Source organism: Pyrus communis, chromosome 8, assembly GCF_041283825.1.
Source record: "Pyrus communis isolate YQ-2024b chromosome 8, ASM4128382v1, whole genome shotgun sequence".
NCBI lineage: Eukaryota > Viridiplantae > Streptophyta > Magnoliopsida > Rosales > Rosaceae > Pyrus > Pyrus communis.
Window position 1 is genome coordinate 1001014 of NC_142572.1, and position 21487 is coordinate 1022500.

Sequence of the window (21487 nt, forward strand, 5' to 3'; positions counted from 1 at the left end):
GTTGTGTTTAGGATTATCTTTTAGATCTTCCCTATTAACTATTTTATTATTTGTAGGTCAAGTAAGCCTACTATATTTACATAGGAAATGGATCCTCTATGGATCCCTTTCCATCTAATCCACCTAGTTCGGGATTCAGGGCGTTGAAATTTGATCAAACGGCTACAGTTATTATCACTTTTAAAGGGGCTCCCTATTTGTAACCGTTGGATCAAATTTTAACAATCCGGATCCCATACTAGGTGAATTAGGTGGCAATGGATCCGAAGAGGATCACTTTCCATTTACATATAAACAAAGGGACTAGTGATGAGAAAGACCACCACAGAAAGTCCCCAACTCTCCTTTTTTTTCTTCTTCCTCTCTCTCTATACTTGTGTCGGGCCCTCTTCTCTCCCTTCATTAAAATAGACCTATACACGTTATCCACGCGCTCCTGACATTGCGCTACGGATTTGGAGAATGATCTTCTACAACCAAGTTCAAAGGCCTCCTCAATGTCATCAATCAAGTAAATTCTAAAATACAATTTCAATTTCGATATTTTAATCAGCCTTGATAGAATGAAATATTTACTATAATGCATGGACCGTAAATATAATTTTCGTATCATATGATGTTTATGTTATTAACCTATTCATACTCATATTATTAGTTGACCCAAAAAAAACCTATTCACAATATAGGATGTACTTTCATTTCAATACTAGAACACAATACTGGACATATCTCGAGTCATACTATTATACATCGTTGCACTCAATTTTCTCTTCTTTAACTGGATTGCCATTTGAATAAATTCAAATTTCAAAATTTATATGGTAACTAATCACACTAGTCTAATGACAATTAAAGGCAATTGTAAATGCTCACAAGGAAATGCGTTTTCTTAGTGGCGATGCTGGCATCAGCTGATCCGGTTGAAAAATTAGAAACATAATTCCAACTTGTATCTCTAAAGACAAGATAAGTATAACTAACGGCTTGTTTTCGTTCACCATACTTAGGGCTAAGTATAACTAACGGCTTGTATTCGTTCACCATACTTAGGGCTGGTTTGGTATTGCTGTGCTTTGAAAAAAAGCTGATTCTGCTGTGCTGTGAGAATAAACAGCTGTGAAATAAAGCAGCAGAGTGTTTGATAAACTTTTTTGTAAAAGTGCTTTTGAAAAAAAAAGCAGTATTATAATGTTTTGTAAGCTTTTATATAAAATAGATGTGAAAAAAACCAAAATTTCAAAGCTGAGTTTTGCAGCTTCTTGTTTTTGATTTTTTTTCACCCAAAACTGTAAAAAAAAGCTGAAGCTGAATGTTTACTAAACACAAAAACAGCTCCCAGCTTTTTTTGATACCAGTTTTTTTCAGAATCACCTCAGTACCAAACCAGGCCTTAATCGTGTCAGGTATATTGAATAACAACAAAAAATTTGTGATTGCATGTTGTTTATTTTTTAGTATGGCTAGGGCATGAGCACATGCACCATATATTGTTATACAAATTAAGGAACATTTGAATATTTTTTTTCTCAACTTGTATAATAACATATGATATAACCCATCGTGTTTCGAAGAATTCGAAAATCTATAGTTCGGAATCAAGACGTTATGCAATCACAAAACAACACGTCATTATTGTCATATCATACTATTACATGTCGACCAATACTGAATTTACTAAAACACCCTTGCACATCTCACAGAAAGACCAATACACCCCCGATAGTACAGTCTCCTGTCCTCCGTACTCACAACAGAGTCGTCTTCTCGTTCAGTCTACGCTCTCCCTCCTTAGCCGAAAATCCTAAAAAATCCCAGACGAGCTTCGTTTTCTGGCTCTGTGGATGGTGGATCTATCCGGACCCGTATGCTTCTGAAGGATCCGAACCGGTTCTGTTTCGTTCGGAAACTGCAAATGGGGACCCGTTATAAATCTGCGTTTTGTGCTGTGATCGTCTTGGTGTGTTTGGGAGCGTCAGGAATCGGTTTGGTTTCGGCTCAGAATCGGAGGCCTAAGAATGTTCAAGCTGCGGTTCGGGCCAAGTGGTCGGGTACTCCATTGCTCCTGGAAGCCGGGTACGCTGGTTTCCTTCCAAATTTTATGTCTTGATAACTTTTGGAATTTATTGTGTTGGTTAAGTTTGAACCATGGAGTTGTTGGTAATGTCGAATCCGTTATTGTTTTATGCTACTGCGAAGCGGATGCTTTTATTAATTAGGAAGATGATGGTTGAGTAGGAATGCGTTTTGGCAGCGCCATGGAATGGGGCAATGAGATGAGGGATATAATCCCACCATTGTAAAAATTTTGTAGGAAGAGAAATAAGAACCGAGTGGATTTCTTTCGGAAGAGAAATGTGGGAGTACTGTGAAAGATTCAAACTTTTTTAATTGGAGATAATCAATTTTAAAATAATTTGAGCACTTTTTGAATTCGTTATAGTATAAATAGAAATGAAATAATTCTTTAATTTGATGTGGTTTAGATGGTAGCGGTTGTGACATTATTCCGGGATTGTTTGTCTTTTTCCCTAAATATGACCAAAAAAATGATTCCTTTCAGTGATAACGAGCATTGGGGCTCTGCTATTTACTTCACGAGTAAACAGAATGAGCTACTGTACCTTGAAGGGGTTGATCATCTTGAATGTACCTTTATGTAAGAATAAACTTAAAGTAAGCACGTGAATGAGCTTCCTCTGGAAAGTCTTAGATAACAGAAGGTGGTTTTTGAGTTTAGAGAACTAATTGTCTTGGAACTCTGATGCACAAGTGATTTGCTTCGTTTGAATGTTCTGAAGTTTTTCGGTGGAAAGAAAAGGATAGTGCTTGGGAGAAGTGCTGTGATGCTAATTTTCTAGGTGCTATGGGAAGAAAGGAATATGAAGAATTTTGAGAATGTTAGGGCTGAGGAGGTGGAGTGCTTTTTAGGGGTTTTGGAAAATGGAGAGATCCTCTGTTTCTGTCATTGGATCAAATTGGAAGGCCTCTATCTTGTCTCCTTGTTTTATTTTTTTTGTTTCGTGTTAAAAAATGAAAAGAAAAAAAAGTAGCATATGTTATTAGTATTGTGATTATATGATGGTTAGAGCAGAATCATGTCAATGAGATGATTATTCTTTAGGTAAGTTAAAATTGGAGTTCGAATTCTCGATTGGAATCAGCAAATTATTTCATCTGCTTTTTGTAAATATAGTTTATTTCATTTAATGTGCCTTTCCTAAGCTATTATTAGCTTCCTGTTTTCTAATGCAGTGAATTACTATCTAAAGAACAAAAAGACCATTTTTGGGACTTCATTGATGCCTGGCATAATAGTGAGAAGGATCATGCTGAATCTTATACTGCTAAAGGCTGCCTAAAAAAATTTGTAAAGCACGGACTCTCTATTTTGAACGAACCATTGGCATCTTTGTTTGAATTCTCTCTTATGATGAGATCTACATCTCCAAGATTGGTTCTTTATCGGCAATTAGCTGCAGAGTCTCTGTCTTCTTTTCCTCCGGTTGATGAAACTAATTCAAGCAATGACAGTGGAATTTCTGAAACAAATGAACATGTGAAAAGTAAAAGGTCAGATCCCTTGAACGTTGGTAGAAACCCGAAAAGCCCTAATGGGAAATGTTGTTGGGTGGATACTGGAGGTGCACTGTTACTTGATCCAGCAGACTTGAAAATTTGGCTTCAAAGTCCAAGAGATTCGTGAGAACACTCTTTCATTTTGCCTTGTTCTCTATCTCTAGTAAGAGTTGCCATTTGGGCACAGTTCCTTACTTTATTTTTCTTGGTTTGCAGTTCTGGAGATTCATTTCAGCAGCCTGAACTTTTCGAATTTGATCACATCCATTTTGATTCAAGTGTTGGAAGTCCAGTTGCTGTTCTTTATGGAGCTCTTGGAACTGATTGTTTTAGGGCATTCCATCTCACCCTGGTTGAAGCTGCAAAAGAGGTTAATACATCATGTTGTACAATTTATTTATATGTATTGAATATTGATGCATATGTAAGAAAGGTGAGTGTTGCATGCATAGTTTTATGCACATAATACATATCTTTGTTTGCTTGATAACTCCTTTGTGTGTGCTTGTATTTACTATATACAAAATCTTTCTAAAAGATTGGCCCAATAACTTACAGGGAAAAGTTAAGTACGTCGTTAGACAAGTATTACCTTCTGGCTGTGATGCGGAGATTGACCGTTGTGGTGCTGTTGGTACAAGAGATTCGTTAAACTTAGGAGCCTATGGAGTGGAACTTGCTTTGAAGAATATGGAATATAAGGCTATGGATGATAGTGCTATAAAGAAAGGTTAGAATAATTGAATCTAGCTGTTGCCCTTAGAGATTTCTGTTGACTTGTCTTCTCAAGCTCTTGAGGCATGTCCCAAGATCTTAAGGTCGTTTGAATGCAAAAATATAGGCATTGAACTGTTCCTTGATTAATATTAGTATATATGAAAGATGTGTGATGATAATTAAATTGAAAACTTTGTAAATCTCAAAATGTGCAAGGCATACACTATCCCAAGTCTTGAAAATTTTATATATGTTTCGAAAACCTTAGTAAACCTGATAATCTCAGACATGCAGTCTTTAACAAGAAACGAGATTGCGAGGGAATGAGTGAATAAAATGTATACGAATCAACCGTTTTGAGATAGAATCGTGTTTTCCACTCAGTTTTGAAACCACTGATACATTTGCACTTAAAAAGCATTGCTACACTCTTCCATAAACTACGAGAGTGCAATTGGATTCCACTTGAGTGAGTTGCATATAACCATTTTTTTTTTCAAGATCACTTATTTACAAAAAATATAAAAGCTTTCAACTACTTCAAACAAGTAACGCCAATAATTACCAGAGATTAAGAAATTTTGTAAAGCTGCTTAGCCTCCTAAACATGCATGAACGGGTACCTAAGTCATTCTGCTGACCAACTTAAGAGAGATTCGGATTAGCTGCTTCCACATGCACACAATATCTTGAGTATTAGTCTGCATGCTTATCGCTCAACACAACTTGAATATACTCGACTGTCTTTACTCTTCTTCTAAAAATATCTTGACTCTCTTTAAAAAGTTCGGTTAGGTTGGAAAGTTGCAATTATCGTGAAATATGTATTGGACAGTATTTTGAATATTTCCTTTTTTCCCTCACATCTCCATGTTTTTCTGCTATTTTGTTAATTTCAGGAAACAAAAATATGTTTTGTGCATGTACTCATGCTTAATTGTTCTTAGGATTTTTTTTGGGTTAAAATATTTCTCATTAGTACCGGGTTGCAGGTGTCATGCTAGAAGATCCTAGGATTGAAGATCTCAGCCAAGAAGTCAGAGGGTTTATATTCTCCAAAATTCTGGTTTGTTATCCTTTATATATTAATGTTGAGTCACAGGCCCCATAAGTGTTCACTACTAAGGCTGCCATGCACCGATATTGTCTCCACTTACGACCTAGGCCCAATCCCCCGGGCGGTATCAAGCCCAATGGACCTCAGGTGCAATTAGAAGTGGAACACCTATATTTAAACCTTAGATTATACTTTTCCGATGTGGGACTCTCTTCACATCCATCTTGGCTTGTATTGAGCCAACCTTTTACACCAACAAATAGCACAAATTACAATAATTTTTGTTCTTAAAAATATAAGATTCAGAGTTTTAACCATGGACACTTTTACTCTCTTTGGCTTTCACTGGAAAGCTTAAATTAAAAGAATGGACACTTTTACAAGAATGCATAGGTTTACTGGACCCAACTAATGTTAAACAAAAGAAAGTAGCGGACGCATTAAAGCTTGTGGTCTTGTGTTGGTATCATTGCTGAAATAACAGGAATCCAGTTTTGTATTTTTTTCCTGTGGTGCTTATATTCAGGGTATGACTAACAAATCACCCAAATATGTGGAAAACATTTGAACTAATCTTATTCCAAGAATTGTGAAGCCCTTTTGAAAAAGTTTGATTGATAACTTGAGAGAAGAAAGTGGACCTCACATGATTTTTGTTTTTGTAGAAATAAATTATGTGGTTGGCAGAATTTATGAAAGATGATTAATTCTGTGATTAAAGATGAATTCAGATGTTAGAAGGTAGGTATCTTTAAAAACAAAGGTTCACAAAGACTCTCTTGCCATGATCTGATGCTATTATTAACAATGTCAGTTGTGATAATGATGGAGTTATTGCAGTTTGTGGATAATGAGTAATTTTGAATTCTGGATCTCATTATTTTTCTCCATCTACTTTGCAGGAACGCAAACCCGAACTCACTTCAGAGATAATGACATTCAGGGATTATCTTTTGTCATCAACAATATCTGATACACTTGATGTTTGGGAACTAAAAGGTATCTGCACGTTAAGGCTTTTCTCCTGATTTTGATGAACTACAGTATACTAAAGGTTTTCTGTTCAACAGATTTAGGACATCAAACTGCACAGAGGATAGTTCAAGCCTCTGATCCTTTGCAAGCAATGCAGGAAATTAATCAAAATTTTCCGAGCATTGTCTCTTCCTTATCTCGCATGAAGGTAAAAAATTTGTTTGCACATTTTGAGTTTGGTTCGAATGTTAAAGTATTGTCTCATTTTTAAAATATTTCAAAATATATATAATTTTTTTTTTTTTGCTATTGTCATCGATTTACTGAGCATTTCCTTTGCAGCTCAATGATTCAGTTAAAGATGAAATAAGTGCAAACCAGAGAATGATCCCACCTGGCAAGTCCTTAATGGCTCTGAATGGTGCTTTACTCAATATTGAAGATATTGACCTTTATCTGTAATGCTTTTGCTCTTACTGAAGTTCTTTTCATCTTTTCACACCAAAGAACTTGCACAATTATCACTGTTTATAGTATCACCCGGTAGTGATGCATGTAGTTGTTTGTTATTACCAATTTAAATCTGTAGACTTCTTTTAGCTTGATAAATGTGTAGCTGAGGCGGAAAAGTACAGGCTTTCTTTCGATCTTATACATTACAGTTTAATTTTATGTCGTGAAGCACTTTCTATTTGGCGGTTAATTACAGATATACACCTTAGGACACATGAAATTAGAAGAATCTCTGTTAGATTTCTATATTTCTTAGAAATTTTTTCCCATGTGAACATGACTTAAAATGTATATTTTTATTCTTTCATTTTTGTATCTGTTAAGTGTTTAGTTTAATGCTTATCTGCTCAACCTCTGACATTGCATTTCTTTGATATTCTCATAGGTTGCTTGACTTGGTTCATCAAGATTTATCATTGGCTGATCATTTTTCAAAGTTGAAGGTAGGCATTCAATCTTTAGCTATGATTAGCTGGAAGAGTGTACATGATGGGCTAATATGTGGCCAAGTTAGTAAAGGACTGTTCACTCCATCAATTGAAATGCTAACCTTGAATTTTATTCACCCAATGTTATAGAGTTTAAATATGTGTATTTTGACCCCATTCCCTCTCTGTTTTTGTTTTTCTTTATAAATTACTTGTCTTTCAGAAGCAATTTTTTTGGTTGCGAAGAGCAACTTTTAGATTAGAATTTCATTCACAGGTGACCTTATTTAAGCATATGACCTGACACTATCATTAATCTTCTTTGGTCAGTCAGTTGAATACCTTTGAATAGAGTACACGAATCCTTGGTTTGGTATGCCACTCATTTCTATTTTTATGCTTAAAAATGTTTACCATGGTCCAGGGTGAGATATCAGATGGTCATCCTTTATGGGTGAATTCCAGCTTAGAATATGGATTAGGAGTTGGGCTAGGTTGATCTTGGTCTAAGGTCATTGCATATCTGACTTTTAGTTACTAAGCTCCTGGCCTAGCTCTTTAAGCTTACTTTCAACATTGATATGTAGTAGCCTTGAACAGTGTTATTCAATGCATTTAAGTTGGCTGGCTTTATTCGTACTATCAATTATCACAGATTCCTCATAGCACTGTACGGAAACTCCTTGCAAGTCTGCCTCCTCCAGAATCTAATATGCTCCGTGTAGATTTTCGTTCAAAACATGTTCAATATCTAAATAACATAGAAGAAGATGCTATGTATAGGCGATGGAGGAATGATCTAAATGAGGTGGATATATCACTTCTTTCAGCTTTTTTCTCTCAGTTTTGGATGGCATCAAATGTCCATGATTTTCTGGAATATGATTCCTACAATTTATTTTGTGTAGATTTTGATGCCAGTCTTCCCCGGTCAGATACGTTATATCCGGAAAAACCTTTTCCATGCAGTTTCTGTTATTGATCCATCAACTGTTTGTGGTCTTCAGGTAAGTTTTATGTCTCCTTACCAAGTGATATGTAATATTCTTGCTTCGTGTTAATTTTCTTGTTATGTGTACTGATGTTTTTACTGTTAAAATCTTGCAGTCCATTGACATGATTTTGTCTTTGTACGAGAATAATTTTCCTATGAGATTTGGAGTTGTATTATATTCTTCGAAGTTCATCAATCATATTGAAGCTAGTGGCAGTGAATATGACCATGAAATTGGGGAGGATATGTCCAGCTTGGTAATTTCTTCTCCAGCCTTTCGTATTTCGTTATTCTTTTGTGGCTATTTAATTAAAACTGTTCCTTAACTAACCAGCTTCTATATGTCTCTGCGTTCAACTCATATACAAAATATTGTTCATGTCTTACAGCAGCAATTCTTGAAAATGTTTTTTCTTTGCAGATTATACGTCTCTTCATTTATATAAAGGAGAATCATGGAATTCAAACAGCTTTCCAGTTTTTAAGCAACGTAAGTGTGATCCCATGCTTCTGTCAAATATTTATTCATATTTATCAATAGAAATCCCATTAGACCATCTCCAATGGTTGGGCTAAAAGTCAAATTTTTTAGCCCGAAAAATTTAGCTTTTAGCCCAAAAACAGCTTTTCTACTCCAACCATTCTACCCTAAAATTTTAGCCCGGGATTATTAAAGAATGAATTTAGGCTATTTTTTTTGTTAAATTAAATTTAAAAAAAAAAAAAATATGTAGACTATCGTAAATTAATTTTATGAACATTTTAATCTAAAAAAATTTAAATTCCGATAAATATTGGGTAGAGTCCACCCCGATTTCTGGGCTAAATTTCGGGGGGAATTTGGCATTGGTTTAGCATTTAGCATTTAGCTCAAAATTTCCCCTTGGGTTGGAGTGCGTTTGGGGGGAAATTTTGGGGGGTAATTTGGCTTTTAGCCCACCATTGGAGTTGGTCTTAGAAAGATTTTGCAATCACAATATAATATTATTATTATTTAAAAAAATAGACGAAAGCTTTTCGCTTAAACCAATTAAAATGCAAGAGCGGACAAGCTGTCCACAAAGTAAAACATAAACAGCAACCGGATAATGAATGTGATCATCCTGAACTTAAAACCTCTATGCAACAACAACAAAGCCTTTTCTCACTGAGTGGGGAACTTAAAACCTCCTTGAAACTCCACAAATTTAACTAATAGCGGCTTTGCCGTTAAGCCATATATCTGAAAACGATAAATCTCTAAAGTCTGAGAAACAGATGCTATAGTGATGACCATAAACAGACTTTATCCCATAACTCACCCCTCTGCTGACTGCATGTTCCTCAATGATCAGCCTATTTTTTGACCATGGTTGCTTTTGATCTACTTTTCTGTAGCTTTTCTGTTGTAGTGATGTCGCAATATTGTTTTATTGCATTACTTTGTGTTTGTTCTGTGTGCTAAGTTTGCTTAAGTAGTTAAGTGTCCCTAATTATATGCCTTTGCTGCTTAATTGACTATTCTAAAGCACCTGACCTGTTTCTTGTTAAGCACGTTGAAAATCTGTATTTGTATGTTATTTTTTTTTCTCTGCTTCTTATTTCTTTTTGTTTTTAAGATTGATTATAAGAACTAGACTTACTTTATCCATTGTAGCATATAGGGGAGCTACATCCTTAGAAAAAGGGGACACATTGTATCCTGTACTTGAACACAGTGAAATTCTTTATACTACTGAATAATAATTTTCCAATGTTTGTAGCATTGGCTGAAAATAAATAGGCCTCATGTTGAACTCATTCAGTGAGGCAACTGAGATAAGTACAAGTGCCAAATGAAAACCCTTTACCTTTTTGTTGCTTTCTCTTGTAATTTAAATGATTTCAAGTTGTCTCTGTATTTTCCAGTCATCCTCTTGTGTAACGTTACTTCTCAATGTGCAGTGACATTTGTTGATGCTATCTATGACTTGTAAGACAGTGCGGTGGGAAATAATTTATAATTCTTATGCCTAAACAATGTTATTCTGTTTGATTCTGGACATGTCAGATAAACAAATTGCGGATTGATTCTGAAGATTCTGCTGATGATGCTCTTGAAATGCACCACGTGGAAGGAGCATTTGTAGAAACTGTATTGTAAGTGTTTCATAAATTTTATGGTGATATCAATACTTGTATGTTAATGAGGATTGCAAACAAATATACATTTACCTTATTATATTTATGAGTGATCTAAATTATGTGCTCATTCTCCTTTTGTAGGCCCAAGGCAAAATCTCCACCTCAAGATTTACTGCTAAAACTGGAGAAGGAGCAAACTTTCAAGGAACTTTCTCAAGAAAGCTCCATGTTTGTCTTTAAGCTGGGTTTGGCGAAGCTGCAGTGTTGCTTGTTGATGAATGGGCTTGTGTTGGACTCGAATGAGGTGTTGTTTGAGATCTTTAGATAAATCTTCACAATAATAATTCTACTTATCTAAGAATTAAGTAGAATACTCGTTACCTCATCTTGGTCTCACTAATGGGGTCCCAGGAGGGATGACCTATCAGCAGTTATATATTTAGTATTTCCACCATTCAGAATCAATTGCAGTTGACAGCCTGAAGTTCCTAAAACTGAAGCAGTCAATGTGTCAATATTGTTCAACTTTATGCTATCTGACTTTCTGATTAATTATGTAAGGGCCCGTTTGATACCCATTTCATTTTTAGTTTTGTTTTTGTGTTAGAGATAGAAAGGAAATACATGGGAGAAATGAGGGATATAAAAGAGTGGAGGAAGGATGGTGGGAGAGATGTTGGAAGAAATGTATAGGGAAAGGCACACAAAATGAAACTAAAAACCAAAACTATTGATGTTTTTTTTCACTTTCAAGATGTATATTCACTCGTTCTTTATTTCTTTCCCTCCCTTTCATCACCCTTCTTCATCCTTCATTTCCTCCATATACCTTCCTCATATCTGAAGCACAAAAAAGAGAAAACTAAAAACCAAAAATACAAAATTGTAATCAAAGGGGCCCTTCATCTCGGATATATTTAATCATTTTGAATTCCCTGACCATTAGCGCCTATAGTTATACTCAGTAATCTTTGCACCTCTCATTACAGGGTATGTGAATTCACAGAGTGAGCTTAGAAGGCACAATCTCAACATGCAATATACCTAACATATCAAACTTTATCATTCTTGCACTTGCAATTTGATTTTAAATTTTACCTGGCAACTTCAGTTTTATCCATTTTATAATATCTGTGTCTCTAATCATTTTATTAAGCTACTGTCTCACATAAATTTTTTATGTACTCTGTTTTCCTAGATGTTGTAAACCATGATTTGTTTTGGTTTGCATTGATCAGGAGTCTCTTATAAATTCCATGAATGATGAGCTGCCCAGAATACAGGAGCAAGTATACTATGGGCATATAAATTCGCGAACAGATGTTCTTGATAAGTTTCTGTCAGAAAGTGGTACGACTCGCTATAATCCACAGGTGAATCATTTTACAATGCTTTTAATCCAAAATTTAGAATATTTATATATCTCAATTGTTTAACATGTAGTGTGGTTTTCTAGATTATTGCTGGTGGAAAGCCAAGGTTCATTTCTCTGTCTACTTCTGTTTTTGGAGGGGAAGGTGTCTTAAATGATATTAACTATTTGCATTCTCCCGAAAGTAAGCTGTTTTTTGGTTGAAAATATTAGTTCACACGTCCAATTTTCCTCAGTTAATTATTAGTTATAACACATGGTTTATTTTGATTGCACCCAGCTATGGATGATTTGAAGCCTGTGACCCATCTTCTAGCTGTGAATGTTGCATCAAAGAAAGGGATGAAGCTGCTTCGTGAAGGCTTGCACTATCTGGTTGTAACCTTGATACTAATCTCACTTGAATTCTTCAAATTTGTATTATGTGTTTTGCTGTCATCATTTCACCCTAAACATGTTCATCACTATTATCATAATTATTATGTTGCTTAATGTTTTGTATTTATTATACTTACTCTTAATTCAGATAGAAGTGTCCAATCGTGCTCGAGTAGGTGTGCTTTTTAGTGTCAATCATGATGCTGATGTCTCTAGGCATCTTTTTGTGAAGGTGTTTGAAATCACTGCATCCTTGTATAGGTTTGTATTCTTATCAAAGCTTAATGGGTTTCTGTCAATGAATGCATAACACATGTTAAATTTTCATTGACTTATTATGCAGCCATAAGAAAAAGGTGTTAGATTTCCTGGATCAGATGTGCTCATTCTATGATCATAATTATTTGCTTCCATCATCTAAGGGTGCTGAGAGCACTCAAGCATTTATAGATAAAGTCTGTGAATTGGCTGAGGCTAATGGATTGTCATCAAAGGCCTACAGACTTGCTCTATCTGAATTCTCTGATGACAAATTGAGAAAATATATGAATAAGGTATGCGTTTATCTGTATGCTTTGGCTTTTTTTATCTTTACATGTAAGTTTACTACTTTCACTAGATGTCTACTGTCCTGATAAAAACTGGCTTGCTAAAGGTCCTTACAAATAGTTATATGAAATCTCTCTGTGATCAAACCGTGGTTATCTATTGTGAGAATGTTCTTATGATAGCTGTTTATGATGGTTTCCAGGTATCCCAATTTTTTTATAGGCAGCTTGGCATTGAAACTGGTGTTAATGCAGTCATTACTAATGGAAGGGTGAGTCTTCTTTGTAGACATTTTACTTAGTTGGAAGTCATATTAAATGTTATTTGAACTCTTTTAACTAAATAAGATTGGTTTGTTGGACCAACTTTTCATTTTCTGTTTGCATAACAATCCGTTCTGTTGGTCATTGTTTCTTTATTTATTTGAATTTGAACATAGTCTAGAGATTTAGTATTTTTAAATGATTATCTTTGCAATAAGTTCCCTAATCTTGGCAGTTATGACTTTATTAATGAAATCATTATCCGATAGGTGACACTTGTAAATGACGGGGGCACATTCTTAAGCCATGATTTACGTCTTCTAGAGTCCCTAGAGTTTGCCCAGAGAATAAGGCACATTGTGGAAATTATTGAAGAAGTGAAGTGGCAGGATATGGATCCCGACATCCTAACAAGGTTTGTTAGTTTTAACACTTATTTTCTATAGCTGTACAATGTGCACTGCTGACTACAACAGCTTAAATTTCCCTGTTTTCTTTGACTTCTATATATTTGGAAGATCCATCCTCTGGTGCAAGTACATTAGGGTAAAATGAACTGTCCATATTTGGAAGATCCATCTTTCTGTTAATCTGGACTAGGCTGTCTGATGAGCACCTGTATTCACCGTATTATGTGTTAATTCATTAATAACTGCTTTCATGTTGCAAATTTTACTGATCAATTTGTCCAGAAATATTTCTGTAAACTCAAGCCACCATGAGTTCTATCAACACCACTACTTTCATTTTTGAACATGGGATTGGTGGCTATTTTTTGGTGATATTTTTTCTTCACTAGAATTTTCTTTCTTGAATTGATGTTGATCTTATTTGTTGGCCGTAGTCTCTTTTATTCATGGAAAGACTAATGGTGATTTTATAAAATGATTTGTGCAGCAAATTCATTAGTGATACTATCATGCTTGTGTCATCTTCCATGGCTATGCGGGATCGAAGTTCTGAAAGTGCACGCTTTGACATTTTGAATGCACAGTATAGGTGAACAGATAATTGGTTCTTTGAGTCGATGTATATATGTGGAATTACAACTATATGGCTTATTATCATTCAGTTTCACTATACCTTGTAAACAGTTTCGATATCATAGATAGATATCTAATATTTAATAGAAAAGCACTGGCATGTTCACTAGTGACAATTCTCCTGGATACTTGGGTGTATATAAATAATACATTTTATGGTGTTGTGTGCAAAATCATTTAATTATGAATAAACAAGCCAAACCCTTCAAAGTAGGCAGTTGATTGTAGTTTGTAGGATTTAGTGAAAACTAAAATCGAATGAGGCATCTTTTGTAGATTTCTTGTGTTGTTATCTGCTTTTTATGTTAGTTTCTGTTATGTAAAAAAGTAAAGCTTTTGAAATTTATGTATCAACTATCATGATTAAGAGAAGATCATTGTTATTGAGTTGATTCTCACGGATAGGTCTATAGTTTATGTGATTTTGATGTTCTTTTATATCTTACACTTATTTTTTCTTTATTCTTTACAGTGCCATTGTTTTGAACAATGAAAATGCTAGTATTCATATCGATGCGGTTATTGATCCTTTAAGTCCATTTGGGCAGAAGCTATCATCAATTCTTCAAGTTCTATGGAAATACGTTCAGCCTAGCATGAGGATTGTACTAAATCCGTTGGTGAGTTACTATTTGCTCCGTTGCTTGTACTTCATTTATGTGATACATGATCACCTTTACCTCTTCGGTGTTTCTTTTCATTTAAGTCTTTGCCATCTTGTCTACGCCATTTGTAATTTATTGTTTCTGTGCAATACAATTTGTTTCTTTTCCGCGAAAAATAGATTACTTAGAATGGAACGGACCACCCTCATGGGGTCTACCTCATAATGTGATTTCTTGATCCGAACATTCTTTTTCACTTGGCTATTTAATTATCATCTTAATTTTTTCAGTGTTTTTATCAAATTCACTATGTTTATTTATATGAAATATTAACTTCCGAGTTTTCTATTTTCATAGAGGACTCAAGCAAGACAACACTTTTTCTATATTTTCTGCCCTTCCCTGGTCTCCTCAGCAGATAAAAGGATTCAACAAAATATCTATACTGCTTTTTTTTCCTCATTATAATCATCTTCCTTCTTTATTCAGTACTTGTTGCATCAGAAGCTTAGATATCCTTTTTATTTTCCAAGTCTGACTTTCTCTGTGTTGCTGGTATGAAAAGAGATTTAGGGAGGGAAATTTTTGTCACCATTTACAAACATGGCTAAAATCTGATTAATGTCAATGACTCAATATGATTTTTGGTTTACATTCAAGTCGATCAAGAAATTGCATGCTTGACTCATGATTGGTACAGCCTTAAGAAACAGATATTCATTAATGGAATGTGAAAGAATGCAGCACACAGGAAAGCTGTCTAGTGGCTCACAGATCCTCACTAGCAAACTCTAAGAATGAGGGCCAGCACAGATTTTAAAATAAAAAATAAAAAACAGAAAAACTAATCTTAAGACACTAAACAACTATCCAATCAGACAAAATAACAGAAAAATGATCATTACTTTTACTTTGAAATGGGAAGCCCATGTGGATGCCCAAAATCTCTTCTTCAAAAGAAACAACCATCATAGCATGGCTCCCTGGCACCACACCCAAACTTCTCATGTTTGGCATTGAAAAATCAATTAAGTTATAAATTTATAATGGATTGGCGTTAATAATGATGCCAATTCATTTTGACTATAACATAACATCACTTTGTTCTGGATACACTAAGTTACAATAATTAAAAGGTGTATGACCACTAGATAAAGGAAAAGAAGAGTAGTAACTGACACTTTTAAATAAAACAAGGTATCATAATTTATTTCTTTATTTTGGCGCTGTCTTTTGAGGTTTGACCTATTTTCATAAGTCATGATGTGTTTTAACCTGTTTCACATTGAAGCTGTTTATGAGTTTTGAATTCTACAATTAATAACAAGGTTGTTATGTGATGTTTCACTTGGTATCTGTATGTTGATAGTACGTTTATAACCGACAAACATTATTTTCCATCATCAAACCAAATTGTCTTTGGTTAGTTTGCAGTTTACTTGCTGCTGCAGTACTCTTAATATTTTCCACATTCTAACAATTGAATTCATGGCAGAGTTCTCTTGTTGATCTTCCTCTGAAGAATTACTACAGATACGTCCTACCAACAGTGGTATGCCAGATGAATGTTTAGTTATAGCCCTAAAACTGTTTGCTCCATTGGAATGTAGACGCCTGTTTCACACTCTCAGTTGTGCCATATTTGTAGGATGACTTCAGCAGCACTGACTACACAATAAATGGGCCAAAAGCTTTTTTTGCAAACATGCCACTGTCCAAAACTCTCACGATGAATCTTGATGTTCCTGATCCATGGCTAGTTGAGCCTGTTATTGCAGTGTGAGTTTCATCATTAAGAAAGTTTGTAGTTACCATACTTTCATTAGCTCTGCTTTAAACAATGTTACGTTATGAGTCAAACACTTTTTGTGCTTTACCTTTACTAATTTTTTTCTAATTATACCCAGCCATGACCTGGATAATATTTTGCTTGAGAATCTTGGTGAGACACGGACATTACAAGCTGTGTTTGAACTCGAAGCTCTTGTTCTTACGGGTATGATTTATTTGTTTTCTGTTTTTTGGTTTTTAGATAAATTGTAACTTTGAACTAGCATGCAATTTTACTCCCAGTTAATGGTGAGGCGAGGGTTACCAACTATGTTGTGATATGCACTGACAAGTCATCTTAACCAGGTCATTGTTCTGAGAAAGATCATGATCCTCCCCGAGGCCTTCAGTTGATTATTGGTACTAAGAGTACTCCTCGCTTGGTTGATACTCTTGTGATGGCCAATCTGGGTTATTGGCAAATGAAAGTGTCTCCTGGAGTTTGGTACTTGCAACTTGCTCCAGGTAGAAGCTCTGAACTTTATTTTCTGAAAGAGAATGGTGAAGGAAGTGGGAGCAAAACATTATCCAAACGTATCACCATAGATGATTTACGGGGTAAAGTAGTTCACATGGAGGTAGCAAAGAAAAAGGGAAAGGAGCATGAGAAATTGCTGGTTCCTGATGGCGAAGACAACTCACGCGATAATAAGGAGGTGAGTTTTTTCTGTTATTTTGAAATAATTGTTCAAACGCCTACTAATGTAGTAAGTTAATAACTGAAAATGTGTTTGTTGCAGTCTTACAAATGCCATTTTTTATTTTTCTGTATTTTTATTTCCTTTCTGTTGCAGGGTAGTAGCTGGAACTCCAACTTCTTGAAATGGGCTTCTGGTTTTATTGGTGGCAGTGAGCAATCTAAAAAGAGTGAAAGTACTTCAGCGGTGAGGAATTTGTGTGCTTCCGTTCTTTTGTTCACGGGATTGTATTAACTTGTTCAACCACTTTCATTCTTTTTTTGGGTATTGCAATTTATCATGTGTCATATTTTCAATCATTGCATTGGGCAACCATATCAGTTTTGGGTATTGCAATTTATCATGTGTCATAATATGCTATTATGGAGAAAATATTTGATGTTCCTATTGGAATTTGTTATAGATCAGTTTTACACTTGGTTTCTGATTGTGTTTGAAAAATACTCTCTTATCTGGTTTTGGATAATTATTAGGAGCAAGGAAAGGGTGGACGACATGGAAAAACGATTAATATTTTCTCTATTGCTTCTGGACACCTGTAAGTGTTTTTTCTTTCTTGATTTTTATTTTCTTATTTACTTTATGCTTCCACTTGTCTTTTTGGGGGTGAATTCTACACCATCCTTTTGTTTATCAATTTTTTTTCATGTTTCTGCTATGTATTATAAATGGACGGTAAAATTTCACTTACGGATAATCCAAATGCCATAGTCATGAATCGTTGAATACTCAGAAAAAGGTTTCCACCCTCTTAGTTGTATGGTGAAATAAATTTCGCTTTGAAAACTATTGTAATGCATAGTAAGTTAATAACAATCATCATCATGGTAGGACGTTTACCTTCTTTTAATTTATTTATTTAAGCATGCAATCTTGTAATGACTTTCTTGTGATATATTTTGGCAGGTATGAACGTTTTCTGAAAATCATGATTTTAAGTGTCTTGAAGAACACCCGCCGTCCAGTCAAATTCTGGTTCATAAAGAATTATCTCTCTCCTCAGTTCAAGGTTATAAAGTGTTTAAGTTGTAAATTTATCATGGTTTTGTTTTACTTGCTGAGAATAAATGAGAGTTCTTAACATGGATGCTTGGTCGTTGTTCTTATATGCAGGATGTCATTCCACCTATGGCTCAAGAGTATGGTTTTGAGTATGAACTAATAACCTACAAGTGGCCTACATGGTTGCATAAGCAGAAAGAAAAGCAACGGATTATTTGGGCCTATAAAATCTTGTTCCTTGACGTTATCTTTCCCCTTTCGTTGGAAAAGGTATTGACATTATGTAATTCCTAATTGCCCTGTTGCCTTATTAGGTTTTCATCCCTAGTTTCTTGTACATTTGACATCTACGATATTTTCCAATATCTGCAGGTCATTTTTGTTGATGCAGATCAAATTGTAAGGGCAGACATGGGAGAGCTCTATGACATGGATATAAAAGGACGACCTCTGGCATATACTCCATTTTGTGACAACAACAGGGATATGGATGGATATCGGTTTTGGAGACAAGTAATTACCAATGACCTTTTCTTTCGCTCATTGTTTTCTTCAGTTTCTATACTTATGCATCCATCTACCAAATATGTTGCCAATTTTTGGATCCGTGTCTGTTTAAAATGTTAAAGGAATAATTTCTTAATTCAAATTGATTGAGTCTTGTTAATTTTTTGGAACAGGGTTTCTGGAAAGAACATTTACGGGGGAGATCCTACCACATAAGGTCAATACATGCTTTATCAGGACTTAAAGCCAAAAAATTAATTACTTCATAACAAAACAGTAAGGAAAAACCAGTGGAGTTGACATGTTGATTTTGTGCAGTGCTTTATATGTTGTCGATTTGAAGAAATTTCGAGAGACTGCAGCAGGAGATAATCTGAGAGTTTTCTATGAGACTCTTAGCAAGGACCCAAACAGTTTATCTAATTTGGACCAGGCAAGTGGTTAAGTTCATGATTCGCAGTTTTGATTGCATTGTCTCATATTTACTCTTCCATTTATGATGCATCGAAGCCAGAATTAGTGTGCGACGTCTCTGATTTTCTTTGAATTTTAAGTTACTATAAATTGATTTTCTAGGACACGTTTCTAACAGTACGCTAACAATATTTGGGGTCCAACATGTGAAAGGTTTGATTAATTAGGAAGGAAATAATTAAAGAAGGGGTTTGAAAATCAGGCCACACTGCTCTTTTACCAAGGATAAATTTGATTGTTTTTTCATTATTTCCTAAGGCTTTACTATTCATAAGGATATAGGCAAGCAATTGCTTTATTCTTAAGTATTTCACCTCTATACATGTAAACAACGAAAATGGATCCATGTTTGCTGCCCTCATCGAGTGAAAATAACCAAATGCATTCTCTCTCTCTCTCTCTGTGTGGAGGAAATAAAACGAAAAATCAACAAATTGATATCGGGAACACATCATTTGGAGGCTTCTTGTAGATTCATATTTCCATTTTGTTTTCATTCATTATGCTAAATTCATCCTTCATATTTCAGGATCTTCCAAACTATGCTCAACATACAGTACCCATCTTTTCATTACCGCAAGAATGGCTGTGGTGCGAGTCATGGTGCGGTAATGCAACAAAATCCAAAGCAAAAACCATTGATCTTTGCAACAACCCCATGACAAAGGAACCGAAGCTTCAGGTAGATATGTGTTCCTTTGGTTTGTGATTTTTTACTTACTGAGCAGTGAGCACACACCTAGACATTATACCCTTGTACTTTTTCTTGGTTTAGTGTTTGTCCAATAATTTTTCCTGAATTTCACCGAGTGTTGCAGGGGGCTCGAAGAATAGTTTCTGAATGGCCAGATCTTGATTTGGAGGCAAGGCAATTCACGGCTAAGATCTTAGGTGACGAACTGGACATCCAAGAGCCCGCACCACTTCCTAGTCCATCAGAGAAATCAGTGACTGGCAGTCCGGAGGTGGACCTTGAATCCAAGGCAGAGCTGTGAATGCAATATAATGGCCGCTATGGTTCTGTTTAAGCAGAGAGAATACTCGAAAGATCTAAGGTAACAAGTACACTTACACATAATTTGACCTCAAGGTGAAGCCCCTTGCAAACGGTGCTCCTGTGTGCTAAACGAGAGCTTTCGGCTAAGCAGCAAGAAGAGACTGTGATACCTGAAGATGGAGGCCTTGCAGGCTTTCTATGTCGTTGCATTAGCTACCGAGACTCATTCGGGCTTATTAATTATGCGCCCTCGATGCACTCTTGAGAAGGAAAAAAGAGATTTTGTTGAGCAAATTTTGCTAAAGAAATTTATGTGAACGTTTGAAACTGTGATGGATGACGAGAAATGAAAGATGTTTACTTTATTTGGAAGGCTTTCGGTTCTTTTTAAGTAGCTTCAAGATGGTATTGGCATTTCTTTTGATGTATATGATGAATTATATCCTTACAAACTTACCTAAAGTGAGTGGTCGTTTCAAGATTCTCTGGCAAATACTTGACGACCATAACCATTCGCTGCGCGGCTTGCTCTCTTAAGTCTTAAACTGCTGTTATTTTGGCCGAAATCGGGAAATATCCGACGACGATTTACGTGTGTTCCTCATCGTAAGCCATTTATGTTTTTAATTTTATTATCTATATAATATAAAAGAGAAGTTAAAAATGGTGAAACTTTCATAATACTCAAATTGAAGATTAAAAAAAAAAAAAAACTAATGAAAATGACTTGAAAACTTTGAGTTTTAAACAAAATAAAGGGTAAAGTGAATAGTATCATGATTGATTTTTTAGTGTAAAAATGTGATTTTTCGTTAAAGTGAACAGTACTGGAAACATTTTGTTAAAGTTCCAATTAAAAAACATGTAAGGTGGGTGGTAAGTGCATTATTTTTGAAAATATATTTTAATAAAAAACAATAACATCTAAATTAAATAAAATTAAAACAATAAAAAAAGTCAATAACATCGAAACTTCTACAATAATTTAAGAGTTGAGAGAGTGTCGAACCCGTGATAAATATGTGAAAACCCAACACTATATCTACTCCAATATTAGACCACATGCAAATTAAATTTTACCATTTGATCTAATATGAGTTGTGTAAATATTAGGAGTCCTATATTTGATAGAAGTAGGATTTGTATTTATTCTTTCAGATAAGACATATCTGTGTATATATATTGTAACCCTAACGATCGATACGTAGGATTTGAAGTATATATTCAGCCATTCGTTTTCTACTATTATGGCGGGTGATGATGGAGAATTGCCGATCTTCTCCTCCAACGACGACGATATAACCGTCGAGATACATTCATGGCTACCGGTCACATGTCTCCTCCGATTCCGTTGTGTATGCAAGTCATGGCGCGCCTTAATCTCTACTCCCCAGTTCGTCGCCAAG

At 35.1% G+C, this 21487-nt stretch overlaps 1 protein-coding gene and 1 pseudogene across 1 annotated transcript; both read left to right on the plus strand.

Annotated features, from left to right (window-relative positions):
- Positions 1-321: 321 nt before the first annotated feature.
- Positions 322-20453, plus strand: LOC137717289 (UDP-glucose:glycoprotein glucosyltransferase). Its single transcript, XM_068456596.2, has 38 exons — positions 322-511; positions 1701-2073; positions 3253-3699; positions 3793-3946; positions 4135-4306; positions 5286-5359; positions 6253-6349; positions 6421-6533; positions 6668-6783; positions 7224-7281; positions 7922-8074; positions 8175-8273; positions 8374-8517; positions 8682-8750; positions 10290-10378; positions 10505-10667; positions 11602-11736; positions 11820-11919; positions 12016-12110; positions 12262-12374; positions 12457-12667; positions 12865-12933; positions 13195-13340; positions 13823-13924; positions 14441-14588; positions 16069-16125; positions 16222-16352; positions 16481-16569; positions 16710-17059; positions 17198-17287; positions 17575-17639; positions 18008-18110; positions 18215-18373; positions 18476-18616; positions 18784-18827; positions 18929-19043; positions 19614-19766; positions 19903-20453. The coding sequence occupies exons 2-38, from the start codon at positions 1865-1867 to the stop codon at positions 20077-20079; spliced, it is 4950 nt and encodes a 1649-aa protein (XP_068312697.2). The 5' UTR covers positions 322-511; positions 1701-1864; the 3' UTR covers positions 20080-20453.
- A 961-nt stretch (positions 20454-21414) lies between these two features.
- LOC137717216 (F-box/kelch-repeat protein At3g06240-like) overlaps positions 21415-21487 on the plus strand; it is an 858-nt pseudogene continuing 785 nt past the window's right edge.

Coding starts and splice junctions, on each gene's coding strand:
- LOC137717289 (XM_068456596.2), top strand. CDS start 1,865: ATGCTTCTGAAGGATCCGAACCGGTTCTGTTTCGTTCGGAAACTGCAA. Junction 18,374..18,475: donor TTCCCCTTTCGTTGGAAAAG/GTATTGACATTA, acceptor CAATATCTGCAG/GTCATTTTTGTTGATGCAGA. Junction 18,617..18,783: donor GATATCGGTTTTGGAGACAA/GTAATTACCAAT, acceptor TTTTTGGAACAG/GGTTTCTGGAAAGAACATTT.